Source organism: Peromyscus eremicus, chromosome 3 (genome assembly GCF_949786415.1).
Source record: "Peromyscus eremicus chromosome 3, PerEre_H2_v1, whole genome shotgun sequence".
NCBI lineage: Eukaryota > Metazoa > Chordata > Mammalia > Rodentia > Cricetidae > Peromyscus > Peromyscus eremicus.
This window is the reverse complement of record NC_081418.1, coordinates 145,461,285-145,483,246: the sequence shown is the minus strand read 5'-3', so window position 1 is coordinate 145,483,246 and position 21,962 is coordinate 145,461,285. Positions and strand designations below refer to the sequence as shown.

The 21,962-nt window shown below is 44.9% G+C and overlaps 1 protein-coding gene across 1 annotated transcript in view; it reads left to right on the top strand.

Moving 5' to 3' along the window:
* Positions 1 to 21,962, top strand: part of Eps8 (epidermal growth factor receptor pathway substrate 8) — a 77,363-nt gene that overhangs the window by 38,729 nt on the left and 16,672 nt on the right. Inside the window, exons 11-16 of the mRNA XM_059258726.1 lie at positions 156 to 230; positions 3,647 to 3,795; positions 7,491 to 7,674; positions 12,040 to 12,173; positions 15,634 to 15,742; positions 16,950 to 17,093. Coding sequence (XP_059114709.1) covers positions 156 to 230; positions 3,647 to 3,795; positions 7,491 to 7,674; positions 12,040 to 12,173; positions 15,634 to 15,742; positions 16,950 to 17,093 — 795 coding nt within the window. The remainder of the gene's footprint in view (positions 1 to 155; positions 231 to 3,646; positions 3,796 to 7,490; positions 7,675 to 12,039; positions 12,174 to 15,633; positions 15,743 to 16,949; positions 17,094 to 21,962) is intronic.

The window sequence follows — 21,962 nt, the reverse complement described above, 5'->3', positions numbered from 1 at the left end:
TGTTCTTCCTCTCATTCTTTCCATGGTGTGGGAGCCCCTTGAAGCAGAAGTGTTAGGGAAGGGATGCCCTTCTGGGTCTGCCTTGGACTTCTGTGTGAGTGTCCGTCCTTGGGGTGATTGCCTTGTGGTAATGCATTTGTTTTCTTGTGTCACAGGCCAAGCTGAAGTCTCATATCCAGAACCCGAGTGCTTCAGATCTGGTTCACTTCTTGTTTACTCCACTAAATATGGTGAGTATTTATTAATTAAACCAGGCAGTCATTCTTAGTGTCTCTTCCATCCAAGAGGCTGAGTTACTTAGGTGTGCTTCTCTGATTGCCTTACCTGGGTCCTGTTTTCCTTACCATGTGTAAACTCTGAGAGTGTGAAGTTTGAGAGTTGAAAAGGACACACACCTCACTTATGGCTGGGCACTTGGCACACACACGTGCACATTTTAATAGCGATTTATTGCAACCTAGCATTGTTACAAACATCCTGTTTTCCAGAACAACTGGGGAAGTTAGGTGGACTCATGTTTAGGAATTCACACACAAGTACTAGGTTTTACAAGGCAAGGAAGGAACATGTGGAGTGGCTGTAAGTGGTTCATTCTAACCAAAGAATAAATGACTTAAAAGTATTTGTTTTACTTGTGTGTATTTGTGTGTGCATGCATGCGTGTGCGTGTGTGCGTGCGTATGTGTGTTGTCCTAAGAAGAAAGAAGAGAGTGTCAGATCCCCAGAGCTGAAGGTAGAGGCCGCTGGGAGCCCCTCTCTCCCTCAGGTCCTCTGGGGGCACCATACTTGCTGTTCACTACTCAGCCATTTCTCCAGCCTGCTTTTTTTTTTTTAATGGAATGACAAAGCAGCATGGAAATTATTCGCAATATGTGATTGCTCTATCATGTATGTGATTTTTTTCCCTAAAGAATAAAGATAAAGCCATACAAAATAAAAATTCCCCAATTTTGATTTAGAACGTGAAAATTTGTGTAGTTGAGTTCTTTAATGTTCATCAAAACCAGAGAGAATTTAATATTTCTCATACATTTTATTAAAGTTTTAAAGAAAGAGAAAAATCAAGAAACCAAAGGCATGAAAGTCACGCTGCCTTCCCAGAGCTGACTAAGGAAGCCGAGGGAGCGTCTGAGTCCAGCTTTGCTTACAAACAGACAAGACTAAGTAGCACTGTCAGCATGGATGTGGGGTGACTGCTCAGTGGTCAGGGGTGAACCTCTATTGTTATTGTCCAGACGACCCTAATCGTTGCTGGGTGTGTCTATATGGTGTCCTATAGTGAATTTCTGACAATCTAGGTATTGTTGAATTAGTCTTATTGAACAACTCTTAAAAAAAAAAATTAGAACAAATTAAATTTGGTTCTGGCAGTTGGTAATTCCAAACTCCAGAGCCTGAGGGCAGGGAATCAGGAGTTCAAAAGCAGCCTAGGCTACACAGTGAGTTGAGAGTCATCCAAGGCTAAACAGTAAGATCCTATCTCAAAAATAAAAGCAACAGAAACAGTAAAACAATGAGATCCATCTCATCCAAATGGGAAGAAATCAACACTAGCTCACTAACAAAGTCAAAATTTAATCCTGTCTTGGTATTACCACATGCTTATCACGCAGCTTTTGCCATGACTTTTATTTTTCACAAGTCTGAAACAGGTATCTAATAGCCACCTCAAGTCATGTTCCCAACTCAGTTAACCGTTGTGATCAGCTGCCTGTCTTAAAATATCTACCAGTTTTATCTTCGCCTTTCCCCAAAAAGTGTTCTCACCATCAGATCCTGCTGCTCCGTGCAGGGCCGTAGACATTTTACTTGGTCAGGGAGCTGGGGAAGGACATGCATTTAGGGCTTCCTATAAGCGAGGCAATGTGGAGTGTTTTGCTTGCAAGTCTCTCCTCTCCATGTTCATTGTGCCACACAGACATGGCGGTAATGCATGGTGTGTATGCATGTCTGCTGAATTTCTTGACTTAGCTCTTTTCCGATAGTCTCCTTCCCCTCTGCTAACCCACAAGGTACAGCATGCAACTCCTTCACTCCGTTAGTCATCTCTGCATGCTTTCTGCAGATGCTTTTGGGTTGGGAGTGGAAAGCTGCAGTCACAGAGTTGAGCACAGTGGTGCATGCGCCTTCAGTCACAGCACTTCCAAGGCTGGGGTAGAATAGTGAGTTCCAGGCTAGCCTGAGTTACATAGTCAGACCTTGTTTCGAAAACCTGAAATAACAAACCCCAAAAGAACTGAACCTGCCATGTTGGCTCACACCTGTACTCCCAGCACTTGGGAGCCTGAGGCAAGAGATTTGCTGTGAGTTTGAGGACAGAGTGGGCACCAGAGAAAGTGCAAGATCAGTGTAGACTGCAAAGTGAGACCTTGACTAAAAATCCAAAGACACAAACAGAAACTGTAGTGCTGGCTAGTCAGGTGCGTTGTGTTCACAGAAGAGTTGACTCAAGGCTTTCACTCACAATCTTTCAGTATTTGCCTTGATTCCCCAATGTTGTGTCTTCTGCAGTTTAAAGTCAGTTAAATCAAAAGAAGATAAGCTTTATGTTACAATGTAGTCTGTCACTTCTGGGCACCAGTTGTTTGAGGGCAGTGGGTACCAGGTGAGCCCCGTATCAGAATCATGCTGGCATTAAGGATGCCCAAAAGATGTGGCACCTGAGTTGGATTCTGGGTAATGAAGGAAGGGTCTGCAGGGTTACTAGAAAATCCTGTGTTTATAGAGCCACAAAACAGCGTGGCCTTCCCAGAGCCCCTGACCTGAGAAACGTTGTCTCAGTCTCTAGCCATTCAAAAGCATTAAAAAAAAAAAAAAAAAAAAAAAAATCTCTTTCTTCCTGAAGCACGTCTCTGAGAAGGCCAGACTGTAACAGTCTCTATCCAGCCTGTCTGCTACAAGATAGCAACCTTCCCTCAGCCAGGACATTGCTACAGTGAGACAAATGTGGAGCTGCTTTCAGACACACACTGGTGGTGTTTTGCTTATCAAAGTGTGCACCTGTTTCCTGCTGACCATTAACTTGTCCCTATCAAATCAGGGAAACTTACTAGAATTGGATTCTGTGGAGTTGGGGGTACTGTTTGCCATTGTTTCTTTCCTCTCCCTGCCTCTCCCCCTTTCTTCCCCCCCCCCCCCTCCCTGTCTCTCTCTTTCTCTCTGGCTCCTTTTCAGTTTTACACATCTCCACAGGCATAGCATGAACTGCTGACTAAGGCTTCTTTCTCTCTCTCTCCACAGTGTTCGTTCAGGATCCATAGTTTCCAATGTTGGCATAACAGATTTGCCATTTGCAACTGGTCTCTTTTAAATAACAGAAAACTATGGAAGTTATAGACGGTTAAGTAGGCAGATAAGGGCTCTCTGCACTGCCGTTAGTATTTCACAGGGAAAGTAATAGATGCATATAGCCAGTATGTAGGTGCTGTGAGTATCCTTAAACTATTTAAGTTTATACAGTAATGCACCCTCACTCTGGATAAGTCAGTTTGAGAAACCATTTTTCACTCTCTAATATCTTATACAACATCAACTTTTAATTCAAACATATAGAAATAATGCTTAATTCTGGCATTGATTTTGTGCATAAAGTTCAGAGTATACAAATAATCATTTTCTTGCTAAGAAAGGTTTGTTTTCCATCTAGGTGGTCCAGGCAACAGGCGGTCCTGAACTGGCCAGTTCAGTACTCAGCCCACTATTGACTAAAGATACAGTTGATTTTTTAAACTATACAGTCACTGCAGATGAACGGCAGCTGTGGATGTCACTGGGCGAGACTTGGCTGAAAGTCAGGTAAGCACATGAAAGTTCAGCATTTAGGACCTGGGATGCTCTGAGCACTCTCTGTCTGTTGCACTAAACCAGGGAGACAATTATGTAAGATTTGTATAAAGAACTACATGTTGTGGGATGAAGAAATCAATGTCATTGAAAACCTTGCTGTTGCCAGGCAGTGGGGGCACATGCCTTTAATCCCAGCACTCAGGAGGCTGAGGCAGGCAGATCTCTGTGAGTTCGATGCTAGCCTGGTCTACAAAGCAGAGGCTAGGACAGCCAGGACTATTACACAGAAAAACCCTTTTTTTTAAAAAAAAAAAACACAAAAAAGGGTGGGGGAGGGGGGAGAAAGAAAGAAAAAAGAAAAGTTTGTTGTCAAGTTGAGCCAGGGTGATGGCTCATCAAGTAAAGGCTCTTGCTGCCAAACCCGAACCCAAGTTCCATCCCTGTGACCCACGTGGTAGAAGGAGAGAACTGACTCAACATAGTTGTGCTATGACCTCCAAGATGCATGCCATGGCATGTGTACACCCCCTCCAACGCGCACACACACACATGAGTTGACTAAATAAATGTAATTTTAAAAATTAAAAAAATTAAAACCATGTTGCCAGATAAAGGAAGTATAATGTGTGCAGAAGGGGAGGAGCGTGACATAAGCAGACTGTGACCCATCTGCCAGGTGGAGTGACAGAAAAGGATAGAGAGAGAGAGAGGGACATCTATTTCTCAGGAAGAGCTGGTATTTCAAGCCAGCATCTAACAATCCAAGTGGGAATAGGTGTACACACACACACACACACACACACACACACACACACACACTCTCCTACAGGCACACATACACCACACACATCTACAAGTACACACACACACCTAAAAGTACACACATCAACAAGTACACACACACACACACACACACACACACACACACATCTACAAGCACACAGTGTATACTCTGTGTTCTTCCATGGGTTTTATAGAGATATGGTTGTTATTTCTGTTTCACAGATGAAGAAATAAGGCTCAGAAAGGCCAACACATTTTCTTAAAGTCATATAACATCTTAAGTGACAAAGCTCCAGAGTCGGGGTTCATAGTCCCGTGGCAGTGGCCTTCCAGTAGGATGTGGAGGGCTTCTGTGGCCATAGAGCAGCTGACAGAGAAGCACAAAAGAAGACAAGAGACAGTGAGAGTTCAGAGACGAGGGAGGAGGGACCTTGGGGTAGTGGACAGTCGTGGAGAAAGGTTGGAAGAGGACTGGTGTAAAAACAGAAGACATGCAGATGTAAGCGGGGTTGGTGAGGACGACCTCACAGCTGTGCTAAAGGAGCAGATTCGGACAGCTGTGCTAAAGGAGCAGATTCGGAAGGCTGTGGAGAGTGACCAACCTTGTGACCAAGAGTGTGACATAGTCATGTCCCTGTTCTCCTCCCCCCACCCTCTCTCTCTTTCTCTCTCTAATGTTGAGACAGGTATTTGCTAAATTGCTTAGTTAACTGCCTAGGCTAGTTTTGAACTTGTTATCCTCCTGCCTCAGCCTCTGAAAGTTCTAGGATTACAGGAATGCGCTACCAGTTGCACTAGCATGCAACTGTTTTCAGAGATCAGTCTGCTAGCTGGGGCCACCATGCCTAGGGACAAAAGTAGCCAGAGGCAGAGGAGCCTGGGGTGCGGTGGGATAGAGGTGTGTGTGGGGGTTGTTAATGGTGTAGCACTGGCTTCGTAGTAATCGGCTTTCTCTTGCCTTAGAACCATCACCCACTGGAAAAGAGATGCGGGGCTAGTTTTAGAATCACCATCACTTGTTAATAAAGAGATGGAGAAGGACAAACTATTAGCAAAAGCTGACACGTGCCAAGCAGCGCTGGCCATCCGGCAGTTCCAGCTTCACAGGATACCCCTTAGTATACTTAGTTTGACCAACGCTTTTTCTTTCCCTGGGCAGAGCAAATAACTCAGTGTCCTGACCACTTAGCAACTAGTCTCTGGAAGTTTGTCCTTGTCCCCTAAAAGATGTGGACCAGTTCATCACTTTGCTCTTTTATTGAAACACACAAGACAGTCCCGCTTACTTGCTGGCCTTCGGCTACTGTGTATGTGGGAATGTAGTCTGCACTCTGTTTTACCAAACTGAAATTCCTTAAAGTGCTATGCACTGCTTTTCATGTTATAGTACTATTTTTCTTTATTTGTGTACTTATTTATAATATCCATGCATCAGGAGATCATACTCTATAGTTTTCATGGTATTTATATCTTCATTGAAAAATTTAGTACCTTTGATTTTATGTCTATATGTGAGTGCCTGCATGTATGTATATGCACCACATGCATGCCTGGTACACACAGAGGCCAGAAGAAGGTGTTGGATCCCTTGGAACTGAAATTACTTGTGGGTGCCCGGAACTAAACCTGGATCGTCTCTGGTAGAACAGCCAGTGCTCTTAACTGCTGAGCCGTCTCTCCAGCCCTTTTTATTTGTCTGTTTTGGTTTTTGGTTTTTTGAGACAGGGTTTCTCAGAGTAGCCCTGGCTGTCCTGGAATTCACTCTGTAGACCAGGCTGGCCTTGAGCTCACAGGGATCACCTGCCCCTGCCTCCTGAGTGCTGAGATTAAAGGTGTGAGTTACCACCACTCTTCTCCAACCTTTATTTTATGTCTTATACTGTGTTAAAATGGCTTAAATATATTTGTAAAATGTTAGATTTATGCTGATTGTGATGTTATGACTAGCCTAGGCCAGGTTTAATTTTTTTTTCCATAAGGCTTATTAAATCTGTCACATCTCATAGAATACAAAAAGAGCTTGAGGTCTTCAGTGACTTTGTTTCGAGCCCGACCACGAAATCAGAGAATGTAATGGTGGTTTAAATAGCTGCATCAAAAGGAAGGATGTAATTAGCTTTTAACATGAGGAAACCATCGGTCACTTTAGTCCTCATTAAGGGTATTAGGCAATAAATGTGGATTTAAAAACACATGGAAAGGAAAAGGATCAAGAAGGTACCAAATAAATAAGTTAAAGAAAAGGCCTCATTTCATCATAGTAGACCTGTCACAGAAGAACATGTCACCTGTGGAAAGTAAGGCAAAGGGCACAGAGGAGAAAGCAAAGCTGGAGTCTCTGTGGTCGCCTCACCTGTGATTTGAGAAGGACACACAGCTTGTGTGAGCCTTCTCTCGAGTGGCATTAGCTGATGAGTGGGTGTTGTTGGCGACTGCAGAGTAGCTGACTTTCCTAATGAAAATGAAGCTGGTACTTTTAATTTACAAAGTTGGTCATCTGCTTCATTTTAGGAAATTTTGCAGTTTAAAAAAATCATGACCCTTCATAACAGTCTTGGATGTTTCTATTTTCAGAGATACCCTGCAGGTTTAAAGGGGGAGGGGAGAACTAGAGAGCACTTTAGATGCTGCTGGGTTCCCCGCTTTAAATGCTTACTGCGTTTCTGTTCCCATGCACAACGTTAAGAAGCCTACACCCAGGCTGAGCATCAGGCTTCAGGAAAAGTTAAGACAAAGTAGAGAAGTGGATCGTACAGCAGGATTGAGTCACTCTTTCACTTTATTTGTGTGAGCGACTGGCATAAATAGGTTTTCTTCCCCCTCCTGAGAAGTAGAGTTGTTTTTGTGTTTGCTATCCACCTAGGAAGGAATTATGACTGAGAACACATTATTTAACATACCAACTCGATGTCACCCTACAGAGCAGAGTGGCCGAAAGAACAGTTCATCCCGCCTTACGTTCCGAGGTTCCGCAATGGCTGGGAGCCCCCGATGCTGAACTTCATGGGCGCTCCCACGGAGCAGGACATGTACCAGCTGGCCGAGTCCGTGGCTAATGCAGCAGAGCACCAGCGCAAACAGGACAGCAAGCGGCTGTCCACAGAGGTCAGGAGCCCTGGCGATTGATTTCTGTGGATGGTGTGATGGTGACAAGGAGTCATCACACTTGTTCTAGAACCGGTGACTAAATGTCGCCCTCTCCTGCGCTCTCTGAGTTCTCTCAGCTCTCTTGTGTTTATGATGGTCGCTAGGTCCTTCTCTCCCCTGCCCCAGCTGACTCACTCTCTGCCTCTTTCTCTTCCTCAGTGGGTCCTCTTTGTCCCTTTTCTCTGTCAGGAGCTTGCCCTCAAGCACTGTCTGTTCGGTTTCCCTTTCCCATCTTTAGACCCTCAAGGCAGTTCCCTGAACCTAGATTCTGTTGATTCTAATCAACTTTCACAAATACCATAATTCCTCCCTCCTCCCTTCCTCCTTCCTTCTCTTCCTCTTTTCCTCCTTCTCTTCCTGTCACCCTCCCACCCCCGCCCCCACCCCTGCTCCCACCCCCACCCTTGCCCCCACCCCCACCCTGCCCTATTGTTCTTCTCTCTGCTTCTGTGCTGCTTCTTCTCTCCCTGACACTGCTACTGCCCTCCAGCTCCCCCCAGCTCCCCCCAGCTCCCTCCAGCTCCCTCCAGCTCCCCCTAGCTCCCTCCAGCTCCCCCCAGTTCCCCCCAGTTCCCTCCAGCTCCCCCCAGCTCCCTCCAGCTCCCCCCAGCTCCCCCCAGTTCCCCCCAGTTCCCTCCAGCTCCCTCCAGCTCCCCCCAGCTCCCCCCAGCTCCCTCCAGCTCCCCCCAGTTCCCCCCAGTTCCCTCCAGCTCCCTCCAGCTCCCCCCAGCTCCCTCCAGCTCCCCCCAGCTCCCCCCAGTTCCCCCCAGCTCCCTCCAGCTCCCCCCAGTTCCCCCCAGCTCCCCCCAGCTCCCTCCAGCTCCCCCCAGTTCCCCCCAGTTCCCCCCAGCTCCCTCCAGCTCCCTTCAGCTCCCTCCAGCTCCCTCCAGCTCCCCCCAGCTCCTCCCAGCTCCCCCCAGCTCCCTCCAGCTCCCTCCAGCTCCCCCCAGCTCCCTCCAGTTCCCTCCTGTTCTAATCTTTGGAAGAATGTAGACCAGCAAGGTTTATGTGGACTTTAGTTCTCTGACAAATGACCACAACAATGTTGCATCTGCAGAAGATCATACCATATATTTCATCTTTCAATTATTGATGAAGCTTTAGAATATAACCCTGGGAGCAAATGAGAGGACTGAAATTGGGTATATAGTATGATGTTCTTGAAAAATGACTTTTCTGTGACCGTTTTTTTCCCTATTGGAAAGTATTTAAAGCTGAACCAAGTACAAATGGGATGCTCAGAACCGGTGTAACCATGTGGGTAAGGACTAACGTAAAAAAGCAGCAGTGAGTGGCAGCTAGATACTCCTGAAGTCCAAGTCATTCCTGTAAAATTCTTTTGATGAGTGGGTTTGTAATTGGCAAACACTATATGAGAAAGGCATTAGCAAATCACAGTATTCCTGACTACTTTTAAGAAGAAACATTCATATAAGTTAAATTACTTAAAATTGTTCCCTTGGACAAAATTGTTCTTTGGACAGTGATGGTATATAGGGAATTTGTTGTACTCAGTGGGCTGGAGAGATGGCCAGCAGGTACAGAGCCTATGTACAGGTACAGGCAGGAGGACCTGCCCCAGCTCCAGTCACTCACCCCTCAGGATCAAGTCAGGTGTGATGTGTACCTGGAATCCTAGAGGTGGGGAGGCGGAGATAGGAGGATCCCTGGGGCTTGCTGACTGGCTAGTCTTACGCCATTGGTGAGTTTCTGGTTTAGTAGGTGACCCTGACTCAAAAATATAAGGTGGGAGCAATATGAGAAGCCATTGGTGTCACCTTCGGCGTCACATATGTATGTACACATGACACACACAAACACAAATTTTTCTCTAAAAGGCAATCTGTTACAATCCAGAATTTTTAAAAACTAAAGCTAATATGTCTTTGAAGTCCTCTTTCTGTGAATGTGACTGCTTTCCCTCTGGCTGTGTGGGAAGGAAGGCCAGACTTCATACCTGGCCTTTCGTCTAAATGCCTGATGACGGTGACAACATTCTCTGGTCACTGACTGAGTAGCACATGTCCCTGCCTGAGTGCGATAGTGCATACCTCATGACTGAATTTCTCTTCTATTTGGAAAGCAGCTGTTTGTGTGTTGAGGGGCGGGGGGAATACAAGCATACAGGAAATGGTAATTCATTTGGTGTTGCCATAGTTACAGCTGTTTTTGAGTCACAGAAATGTCCAGCTTGTGGTGTTCTTATCTTACACAAGAAAATACGCCACTTAATCATGTGTGCCTTGGGAAGTCACACCGTTGTGAGCTGTTTCACAGTCCCTGTGTTTAAGGAGGGAACAGTGAGTGTGTTCTAGGCTGTGAGTGTACACGCCTGTCTACTCTCAACCTGTAATTTTAAAAGGAGAGTTATTGAGGATCCTCCCTACTCATGAGCTGTCATCTTCCTGCTGTAAAATAGTTACCATTTTGTGATTTAAGTGGCCATGCAGAGGCTTAAGAAGTTGGAGTGAGGGATGCCTGCTAGGTTGAGATTTTGCAGGGGGGAAAAAGCGCAGCTGACGGCAACTTAAAGTGCGTGCGAAGCGCGATCTTGCTAGGAGAGACTTTATTATATTTTATTGCTGCTATGATAAATGCACTTACGGCAAGTCATGAGCAATTCAGGATCAGGTGATTTTGTTTAGAATCGAGCAGCATAGATGACATCAAGTGATGAGGGTGGGTGACACTATCAGCTTCCCTGCTTCCTGAACCCTCAGCGGCCTCAGCCAGGCTGTGTAGTTACCACGTACTCACTTGCCTCCATCTCCTCCTTCTTGGCATGCCCAGTCACTCTCAGGACCTGTGACTTCGTACTGGCCAGGAACTGTCCTGCCCAGGAAATGGGCAAAAGGTGGGAATGACTCTAGCAATTTCTGGCCCCAGTTGTTCAAGCCTTTGATTTTTTTAATTGAATTCCACATCTCTGCTGGTTCTTGGGGAAATGATTAATGGAGTTGACTAGTCCCAGGAGTTTAAATGGCTGGAAAGTATCTGTTTATATTTGTTTGTGAGGATCTGCTTGCCGATATATATTCCAGGTGGATATGTGATTGTGGTTTTTAACATCCACACTGGTCCACTGGAGACAGCCTGTGGATGAACTCAGCTTGTTCTCACCAGCCTTTTCATTAGAATTGACTCGTGACTCTCCAGCTGCAGTGAACCCCCAAATCATGCAAACTCCAGGGTGCTCATCTGCTTCAGCATCCAGTACACTCTCCCCCATTTCTTTTCACATATGGAAACCCTGTGAAATCTGGAGCTGACTGTTGGGTTGTGTTTCATAGTCTGAGCATGTGGCCCCTGTGGCTCTAAAGCCACCACGCTCAAAGGTCACAGGCAACAACTCTCCCTCTGTAGCAGCCAGTGATCTAAATAGTGTTGTCTACAGAAAAGAAGCGATTCCAGAGTTCTCTCCTCCTGGGCTCTTGACTAACAAGGTCACAGTGTTTTGTGCATTTCCGGTGACCATTGTAGTGGCTCTGACAGCAGTCCAGCCGTTGGTAACAGATTTTAAAATGGTGTTTGGGGTGCTTTTTAAAGATGAAGAAAGTAAAGTGATGTAATTCCGTTATAGTACAGAACAAGGAATCTTCATGTGATGATATTCACTTCACTAGAGTGCTGACTGCGTTCCTTACACAGGGAGCAAAGGTTAAAGATCATCTTCCAATCTTATTGTTTACAGTGTCTTTCTGAGATCAAAATCCTCTACTGCTGGAATTCCTCAGGTGTTGCTGGAGAATTTCTCTCCAGCTCCCACCACCAAGTCCCGCCAGTCTCAGAGCCCACTTATAAAATAAACACACAGACTCTTACATTATTTAAACTGCTTGGCCATTAGCTCAGGCCTGTTATTGTCTAGCTCTTACTCTTATATTTAGCCCATTTCTATTAATCTTTACTTTGCCACATGGCTCATGGCTTACTGGTACCTTACATCTTCCTTGTCCTGATGGCGGCTGGCAGTGTCTCTCCCTCAGCCTTCCACTTCCCAGAATTCTTTTCCTTGTCCCGCCTATACTTCCTGCCTAGCCAATGGCCAATCAGTGATTTATTTACTGACCAATCAGCAACACACTTGATATACAGACCATCCCACAGCACTCAGGAAAGCACTTTCTGCTTCTGTATCTAATATTTTCAGAATTAAGATTTAACCTGTGCACTGACAAAAAGGAGTCGCCCTGTGTCACAGCCTAATATCACAATGAGCAGCGCCATGACAGTGGAAACCGGTTACAGTCTAGGGCAGGGTTGGCTGACGGGAGCTCATGCCAGTGGTGCTTGGTGACACGCCCGTGTAATTCTGTCTTCCAGCATTCCAGTGTGTCCGACTACTCTCCATCTGATGGGTATGCGTTCAATAGCAGCATGTACAACAGAGGGCCGCATCTGGACCAAGGGGAGGCCGCCGTGGCTTTCAAGTCAACTCCTAATCGCCATGTAGATAGGTAACACTCAGCATGTGCCATGGGGAGCTCTGCGGGTAGCTATGGGTGACTAGGCTAGTAGGGTTGGAGGCAGGGGGTGGGGTGGGAGATGGGAGGGTAGGGACAGGTGGGGTAGGTGCGGGCTTTGCTGCATTATTTCTTTAAAGGTTTTGTCTCTTAATGATTTGATAAGGTTTCCACAGTTCCTTATAGAACTGGCTTTGATGCACACGAGAGAGTCAGGCCCTCTAGTCTGTGATTCTCAATGCAAATCCCACTGGGTGAGTTTTGCTCTGTTAGAAGATACTTCTGACTGTGATCTGTATAGTAAGAGGCAAGAATTATCTTTAAAGCAGTGGTTGTTCCGCTAGTTTCCACCAGATAGTCTCCAAAGAGCTTTCCCAGGCGGAGAACATGGCTCAGTGAGTAAAGTCCTTGATGCACAAGGAGGAAGGCCCAAGTTCTGACACCCAGAACTAACATAAACTGGATATATTAGCACATGTCTGCAAGCCCAGAGCTCCTTCAGTGAGCTGGGAAGTGGAGACAGGAGGATTCCCTGAAGCCAGAAGGCCAGCTAGCTTTGTATGCAACCTGGGGCAAGAGGCCCTGCCTCAAACAAGGTGGGAGGTGACAGCTCACCTCACACATGCCATGGCCAGCACTTACCTGCACACACTCCCCTACAAAGAGTTTTTTCAAAGAGTTTCCAGCTCAGTAACCTATAAAGGAAACAATTTCTATCTTTTTCTGCATCTACCAAAAACTAAAAACAAAATCCAAAACCTAAAAATCCCCTCCTGTAGATGGAATATTAGAGTCACCAGAATAAACCAGCTATGGCAGCATATGCCTACAATCCCAGCACTTATGTTGGCTGAGGTGTGAGGATGGTGAGTTCAAGGCCAGGTTTGACTATGTAGTATGCTCTGGGCTAACCTGGTCTACAGTGTGAGCCTCTGTTTCTGTCTCATTCCCTCTCTCTGCCTCTCCCTCTCCGTCTCTCTCCCTCTTCCCCCCTCCTCTCTCTCTCCCCTTCTCTCTCTGTGTACTTACACTGGATATAATTAACTGTTTAAATAGAGCCCATGCCTCTCCGTTTTTACTGTCTTCTTGTATTTTTATTTCTTAAAGGCTTGATTTAGCGAAACATGGAGAATTGGAAATCTAGAAGAAATAAAAGACTCCATGAAGTTCCCATTTTTACAAAAATGTGGTTTTCCAGCAGTTAAGGTTACATAAAAACCAGCCTAAACCAGAAGAGAAAGAAATTATGAGATGTTGGTATCAGGGACGTAGAGGGATGCACATTCACTTAATTGGTGGAGTGTCCCAGCATTCTACTCTCTATATGGAATTGTTTTTGCAATTTATTATTTTCCTGTAGAGTCTGAGAGCTGGGGATATTGCTCAGGTCATCCATTGCTTGCCCAGCATGCATAAGGTCCTAGGTTCGATCCTCAGCACCACAGAAAACCATGACAGTGGCACACACCTGTAATTTAATCACTTGGAGGGTCAGGAGTTCAAGGCCACCTCCGCTAGTACCAGGATAGCCTGGGATGCATGATGGATAGCCTGTCTCAGAAGCAGGTGGGAGGAGCCTGTCTCAGAAGCAGGTGGGAGGAGCTTCGTTAAGGATGACAGCAGGTAATCCATGGAAACTACAGGTGTCAGTCAGGGCACCAGTAACATGTTAAATTGAGTTCAAAGAAAAGTCGGCCATGAATAATGAATTTTGGAAATGCCAACATGTAAGTTTTAATTATTTGAAAAATGGTTAGTGAATGGGGAGATGGCTCAGTGGATAAAGCACTTTTTGGATTCTTAGAACCCATAAAGAAGTTGGGCAGACGTGGAGATCCCTTCTACTTACAGCGTCTGGGAGACAGAAACAGGGAATCCCTAGGGCTAGTGAGCTACACAAGCCAGAACTGATGCACTCTGGGTTCAGGGAGAGACCCTCCCTCAATGTGGAAAGTGGGAAGTGATAGAGGGAGGACACTGGATATCAATTTTGGGTCTCCAGAAGCATGTACACACATGTATGTAGCCTTACATAATCGAGGTAGAGAAGTAAAATCTTTCAGACTCAGCATTATTGTTTTATTGTTGAAACATTATGCCAGATATAAAGGAATTAAGAATACTATTTAATACATGAACTTTTATTGTACATGTAAAAAAGTAACATTAAAAACATTGTTAAATCTGTTAATCCCAAAATATTAGAAGTAGTATTTGGTTTTCAAAGAACATATCCTTTTAAAAATTGGGCACACTGATCAGTTATTATAATTTAAAAACCTTATAGTGAATTAAAATTGTGCTTTCTTCTTTGCTTGAGAAGGTTACTGGCTATATCCTTGAGAGATCCCTTCTCTTGCACTTTTAATAACGGAGCAAAGGTTCCTTTAGAACGATCCCTAGACATAATTTTTAGTGTGTTTAGTTGGTTATGAAATGTTGCTTGAGTAAGTGAAGTTGTGCTATGGGCATTGTGTTCAGTCTCTTTTAGTTTCACACTTATATTCTGTCCTTTCATGGTCTGTATGCTGACCATTGTCACTCCTGCATGAGCATTTTCCCATTCTTTCCGAGATGGGATCTCACATAGTCTAGGCTGGCCTGCAACTTGATGTGTAGTCCAAGATGACATTGAATTCCTGATCCTCTTGCCTCAGCCTTGCTGGCATTCTAGGCATATAACACCATGTCTGACCTGAATATGTGTGTTTAGTGCATAGCTCACGGGTTCAGAGTCTAGATTTGGCTCAGTACCAACTAGCCTTGGAATTTTGCATCATTTTATTTTGTCTGAGCAATAGTTCGTTCTAAAAAAACAAAAAAACAAACAAAAAACAAGAAGCAAAAAAAATCATCCCCCCACAACCCCATATATGTGCCAGATGGAGGCCAGAAGCAGATATCAGATCCCCTGAAGTTGGAGTTACAGGTATTGGTGAAATTATTAAGGCCACTCCACGTAGTTAAAAGGGAGGTTTACTTAGTGGCATAACTTACAAATGAAGGGATAGGTAGGTGGCAGGGTCTGGGAAAGGCATGGCGCAGTCCGGCGGTGTTCTCTGGACAACTCTGCTCGGTCTACCTTCAGCGTCCAGGGTCTCGGGGTTTTCAGGGCCCTCTCTTGGCCCTGCCTTGTAGGTATGACAGTTACCAAAGCCTCAATGGGGGCTGGAACTTCCAGATCAAAGCTGGAATGGCAACCCACTACATACAGGTGGTTGTTAGCCCCCACTGTGGGTTCTGTGAATAGAACTCGAACCTTCTGCAAAAGCTGTACCCTCCTTTAGCTGAGCCATTCCTCCAGCCCCAGTTTGTTCTTTTTTAATAGGAAGAACCTTATGGTTCTTTTAATTCTCATACTTTTGAAAGGGTTGGACTGGCCCTCATCTTTACTACTGTTCTCAGGATTTAGAAAAACTAGTAGAATGACAGAGTTCTTCCTTTCTTTTTATAGAAGTTATGACTCAGTCAAAACACAAACCAAGAAATACGCCAAATCCAAGTATGACTTTGTGGCGAGGAACAGCAGTGAGCTCTCGGTTCTGAAGGATGACGTCTTAGAGGTACTTGATTTTTACCCTCTTATCCCTCTAAGAAAGTAAATATTGTGTTCTTCTAATATGTCTCTGAACCTTCTAAAGGGAAACTGAGGCCACGAAATTGTCTCTTTGTACACGGTACATCCTGGGCATCTGTATCTCTTTAGAAGTGTCAGCTACTTAGTTTGTCTGACCTTCTAATGGTGTCGTGTGTAGCTAGAGTTTTCCTGCCTGGCCCACAGTTAGGACAAATCTCTCTCACCTGCCAGTCCCACAGCCGCTCAGACCCGACCAAGTAAACACAGAGACTTATATTGCTTACAAACTGTATGGCCGTGGCAGGCTTCTTGCTAACTGTTCTTACATCTTAAATTAATCCATTTCTATAAATCTATACCTTGCCATGTGGCTTGTGGCTTACCGGCATCTTCACATGCTGTTTCTCATCGTGGCGGCTGGCAGTGTCTCGGACTCAGCCTTCCACTTCCCAGCGTTATTCTCCTCCTTGTCCCGCCTACACTTCCTGCCTGGCCACTGGCCAATCAATGATTTATTTATTGACCAATCAGCAACACATTTGCCATACAGAACATCCCACAGCAGTCGTGCATTCACGTAAGAGACAGAGCACTGTGGAAGAGGGAAGTGGGTTTCCTGGCTTGCCTTGTTGTCCTCCTTTCTTTGGGGTTCATTCGTTTTGGAACCAAGGCTAAGTCTAAGTTCAGTGGGGAGGGATCATGACAGTTTAATCAAAGAGAACATTTCCTCTTTCTCTGAGGATTCTTGTACAGATGTCACCAGCACTCCATTTGGTAATCACATTAAGGACAGTGTTTCTTAGGTTTTACTTCGGAGTACATTTCCTAATATATACAAAGCATTTTGTTAAAAATAGTTTTCATATTTTCCCTTTCTATTCCATGAATGGAAACAATAGAACTTTCCAGAATGGCCATCTTATTGCCCTTTGAGTACCTCATATGATGCAGGTACATTCTAGGGACCAAGTATATATTCAGGATACATTTGTCACAGTACCTGTTTTCTGCAAATATCAATAATTGTAAATCTTCATGTAATTCCTAAGAATTTCAGTCTCATAAGTTCATGCTCAGTCCCTTATCAGAAGTAAAAAGAATTTTCTGGATTAAAATTGGGAAATAAGTTTGAGCTTTGCCCGGGAGTGGGTTTTTTTACTGGGATTGCTCTTTTGTTCCTTGCATAATGACAGATCCTGGACGATAGGAAGCAGTGGTGGAAAGTCCGGAATGCCGGTGGAGACTCTGGGTTTGTGCCAAATAACATTCTGGATATCGTGAGACCCCCCGAATCTGGAGCGGGGCGTGCTGATCCCCCATACACACATACCATACAGGTAACTTGGGTTCTGGGCAAAAGTCAATATTTACGGATATCGAGGAAGAGTAATTAAGTGACTTTTGTGTATTAATCACTTTGAGCTTGAATATTTTTGAGAGCAACTGAAGAGGAATGTGGAGAGACAGTAGAGAATTATATATGTTTTCTGACTCATTTCCTAAGGAATCTGTTAAACGTTCAGCAATAAGTTACTGCTTCTCTGAATGCGTTTTTCTATCAATTTGTAGTATTTCTGACAAAATAATTTTTTATCTTTGCCCACTGATGTGGCCATAAGACTGGTTGGAGGGTAGAACTCCATCTTTTACAGCCTTTACCTTCAGAGTCTATTAAATGTTCAGTCTCTGGCCAGCCTCCAATTCACATTCAGCATGCCTTAGCACATGTATGAACATATGTCCTGGTGTTGCAGTGTTTTTCCTTCCTTTACATTGAGGTTAACTGTGTCTGTGTTGTAGATGAGGTAAGGCAGGCTCTTCCCAGCGATCATTGAAGACTTCCCGAAGCTCACACACACACCGCCGTTTCAGGATATTGGTTGCCTGGTCAGTCTATCCATTTGGGCAGCTGTACTCACTTGAGCTGGCTCACTGGAGTGAGGTCCTGTAACAGAGTTAGAAATCATGGACTCTCATGCACAGCCTCGGAACCCTAGTGGCTTCCTTCCCGCGCCTTAGGGAAGGAGTCTTAATTTTCAATCTTGAAACAAACACTGTTCCTGGCTCCATTTTTACTATGATTTCATTAGCTTTACTAATTCGTGTAGCAGCTTCATGGGATATACTGTAAAGCAGCTCATTGTTGGTCAGGTCTAAGCTTGAAGAACAGAAAGTGTGCAGGCCTTGAGTAGAGTTCATTATCCTGGCTGCCACACTGAGTTCTCTGAGCACTTGGAATGCCTTGTGATACTCAAGTCTTCAGTAGATCCTTGCTCCTTTCCAGAGGAATTTGACCTAAGCCACGAGCCAAGCAAACCCTTGATATAAAGAATTCTATCCTTCAGTGTCGAGACACATACCCATTTCCCAGAACTTGGGGAGCAGAGGCAGGATCATCACGAATTCGATGTCATCTTGTGCTAAGTAAGGCGTAGTAAGACTCTGCCTCAAAAAAGAAAAAGAAGACAAACATTGGTGTTTTTCTACAACCCGTCATGGTGTAAGGCGATGGCAGTAGAAGTCTGTTTCCTGTGCTTGGTGTTTTGTTTTGTTTTGTTTTGTTTTCCTGGCCTGACGTGACGTATGTACTTACTTATGCCAATCGTTTATCATTAGCTTTTGATGCCAAAGAAGGAATTTGAATTATTCAAGGTATGGTCTGCTGTGCTTCCCATGGATTTTTGCAGTGAATTTTCTAACTTAATTTTCCATACCACTTCCTTTCTGTAAGTTCCTCCTTTCCTAAGTGTGAGCTGTGGTCAACTGGCATAATGATGAAGGGCCTCTCTCCAGAGGATGAGTGTCAAGCCTCTGCTCTCTTTCCTGAAAGCTTTTTGATCTTATCCTTAACAGTGATGCCACATATGCTTGAAATGTGTGTCTGAAACCAAGAAGGGGAATATTTGCCCTTTGAGAAGTAAGGATTTTTAAACATTCTAACTAATGACAAAGAGTAGCATGCACTATTTATAAAGGATATCCTTAGGCCACATGGGCAAACAGATCCAAGAGTGTCTAAGTTTACATGTTAAAAACAATTACTCAAATTGAATTTTGCTTGTGTGCATGATTCCTAGGAACAGATAAACTGAAAATAATGTAACTTAAACTCGCAAGTAACGTGTGTTGTGTGTGGGTGCCCCACTTGAAACTCCCTACCAAGGAGTCTGACTTCTGTTCTTTACCAGCTTGCTATTTGGTCTTGCCTTTTACTTCAGCTTGACTCCTGGCCCAAACTGTGTTGACTTTCCTGTTTCAAGCTTGCCTCTGGCTAAAATGAACCCAAATGATTAATACACACCACAGGCAAAAATAGTCCTTGGAGAGAACACAACACCCGTTCTCCCTGATTCTGTTCTTTCACAGAACCTCATCTTATATTTATGTCAACTTTGGCACAATTAAGAGTTTGTTTTTTAAGTATTCACAAGTTCCAGGAGTCTCTGCTGAAACTTTGTGTAAACAGAGATTTGTGGTCACTGAGGAGGATTGCATGTTTTGGCTGTTCCCACAGTCTCACTGTAGAAATGTGTGGGGAAGAGTGCTTGTGGTGTATGCTCCCCCCCTCTTCTTCCTCCTCTCCCTTCTGCCTCCCTCTCCCCCCACCCACCTCTCCATATGTATAGAGTTTAGGGTGAGTGCCTACCTTTGAAAGGTATTATAAACTCTCTACCCCTTTAACACCTGGAAACTCTGGGGTGAATGCAATAAAGATCTCGTAAGTCATAATAAACAGCCTACTTACCTGCCATGACCCCACTGTGTCCTTAACCTGCCTGCTATGACACTGCTACCTACCTGCTGTGACATCACTGCTTCTCTCAGAGGGTTCCTGTTCTTAATGAACTGGTAATAGTTCTGAAAAGGAGGAGTAGCATGGGAAAGAAAAACCTTAAGAAACATATCCCAGCCAACCATCTCTCTCTGTGACAGCATCACAGACACCTTCAGATGTCTCAGACAGAGGCATCTGAGGAAAAACAAGCAGTCCAGGGATGCTTTTGAGTTCGCGTCTTACCCTCTTTGCCATGCAGGCCTTCATGTATTGTTCAGTGCCAGCATCTTGATATCGATGGGAAGAGTGATAGAAAGGCTCGCACTCAGTGGCTTCTTTGCAGAAGCTGGCAGCACGCTTGTCTCCAGGTCACCTGTTGCTTTGCCCTGTCCTTGGTACAGCTGTCCGAAGAGCAGTGACTTCCATCCTATCCATACAGATCTCTTCCCCCCTTCCACCCAATGATACCTAACTTTGAAGTAAAGCAAGATTTGGTGACTCATAACCATCATCACTACACCTGCGAGGCTGAAGCAGGAGGATTTCTGGAGTTTGAGACCAGTCTATACTACCAAATGAGTTCTGGGCCAGCCTGGACTACACTGTATAGTTTTTTGTGCTGTGCCACAGCATGATAGCTGCTGAATGATCAGTAGAACCAGCTTCATAGTGACAATGAAGCAGACGAAGCCAGTAGGCAGTGCCATTCTGAGCCCATCAATCTCCCTGAAGTCCCACGACAACCTGATGAAGCAGGCACACGCCACACAGCAGACTTGGGCACAGGAGAAATACACGGCTCAGAGCTACACAGCAGCAGGAAGCCAGGCCTGGGACCCAGCCATGTGGATCCAGAGCCAATTCCCTGTTATACTCTTGTTATTCCAGGGAGGGTTCAGGAAATGTCACCAGCTCTTCATTTAAGCAGGGTTCTGTTATATGAGTACGCGAAGGGATACGATCTCTGAACACGTCTCCCATGTATTGTATCTTGAGAACAGTCGCTCTGACTGGCCATCATTCTTAGAATGGATTTTTTCCCCCTAATGAATCCATTTCTTGCATTTTATATGTCCTTTCATGTTTTTAATACTTTGGGAAAAACTGTGCATACTGGCAAAGTGGGCATTCTGTGAGTGGCCAAAGACAGGAATTGGATGTGAGCTGCTTCTGTACAGCCTCTCTGACTCACTGGGTATTTTCACAAGGGACACGATTGTGCTTCTCATTTTCATCCCGTTCCATTTCCCGTCCTGAAGGATTCGGGGGAGCAGTTCCTAGTGAAGACCCAAGGACAGCATTATCTGTTGTCACAAACCCTTTGTCTGGGATTCTGTTCTGACAGCAGCTGTCCTCACACCTGGAACAGCACGGACTAGGTGTTGAGTTGTCACCTGAAGTCCCCTGGGAGTCGAGGTTATTTAATAATCCTCACATTTGGAGTGAGTTTTAACAGCTCACTAAAGGCAGATTCCTCCCCATGGCTTTGGCAGCATTTTAAAAATTAAAGAGGAAGAGATGTGATAGAGAATTTACAAAAGTGTGTGTGTGTGTGTGTGTGTGTGTGTGTGTGTGTGTGTGTGTTTCAGTGAAGCCACAGGAGAAAGCTGTAAATGCCTTTTGAAGGACACAGAAAAGTGGCTTGTCTTTCCGTTAAAATGTAGAACCCCCAGGGCTTTGCAGTCTCCTTTCTGGGCCACTGATGGCCCCCAGGTGCTTTCTGTTCTTCCGGAATCTACTGCCATGGAAAGTTTGTTGCTATTTCTTACTTGATTCCCAGGCTAGCACTGCGCTCTCCCTGATAGATTGATTCCCATGGATCCCCTGCTGTGCGAGGAGCAGCAAGGACTTCCTCCACTGATCTTATTTCTAAGACCACCACAGCTGGGCTAAAGAATCTTCTGTATGTTGTTAAATGCTGAGTTTGTATGTTTATTATGTCTATAGTTTTTCCTAGTCCACCGGGGGTGGGGGGATCAAATAATGAGGACTGTCCAACCACTGCCAGGTCTTGTGAACCCACCACCCCCCTTTCTCTCTGTCTCTTGGCTATTATGGAATCATGTGGACCGCCCTCCCTGCTGCTGTTTGGTGAGGACTCTGGCCTTGGTGCTGTCAGTAGCTGTGTGCCCTCAGAGAAAAAATTTTATTTTCTCAGTTGCCATGTGCTTGGCTGTGAACTAGAAGTCTGGCTATGTGTCAGCGAATTCTCTTATCCTCTAGGTACATGTGTAAAGAGCCCGAAACCGAAAGTGGGACTATTTCTTAGAGGTGACTATTAAACCACCAGCAGTATCAATTGTAGCCCATCTCATCCATGCTTCATTTAAACTCTATCCAGATGTTGATACTGTTGGACAGAAAATGTCCATCTTGCTAACATCACCTTTACAGTCTTCAGCCAGGCCAGCTTCCTTAAAATACATAATGC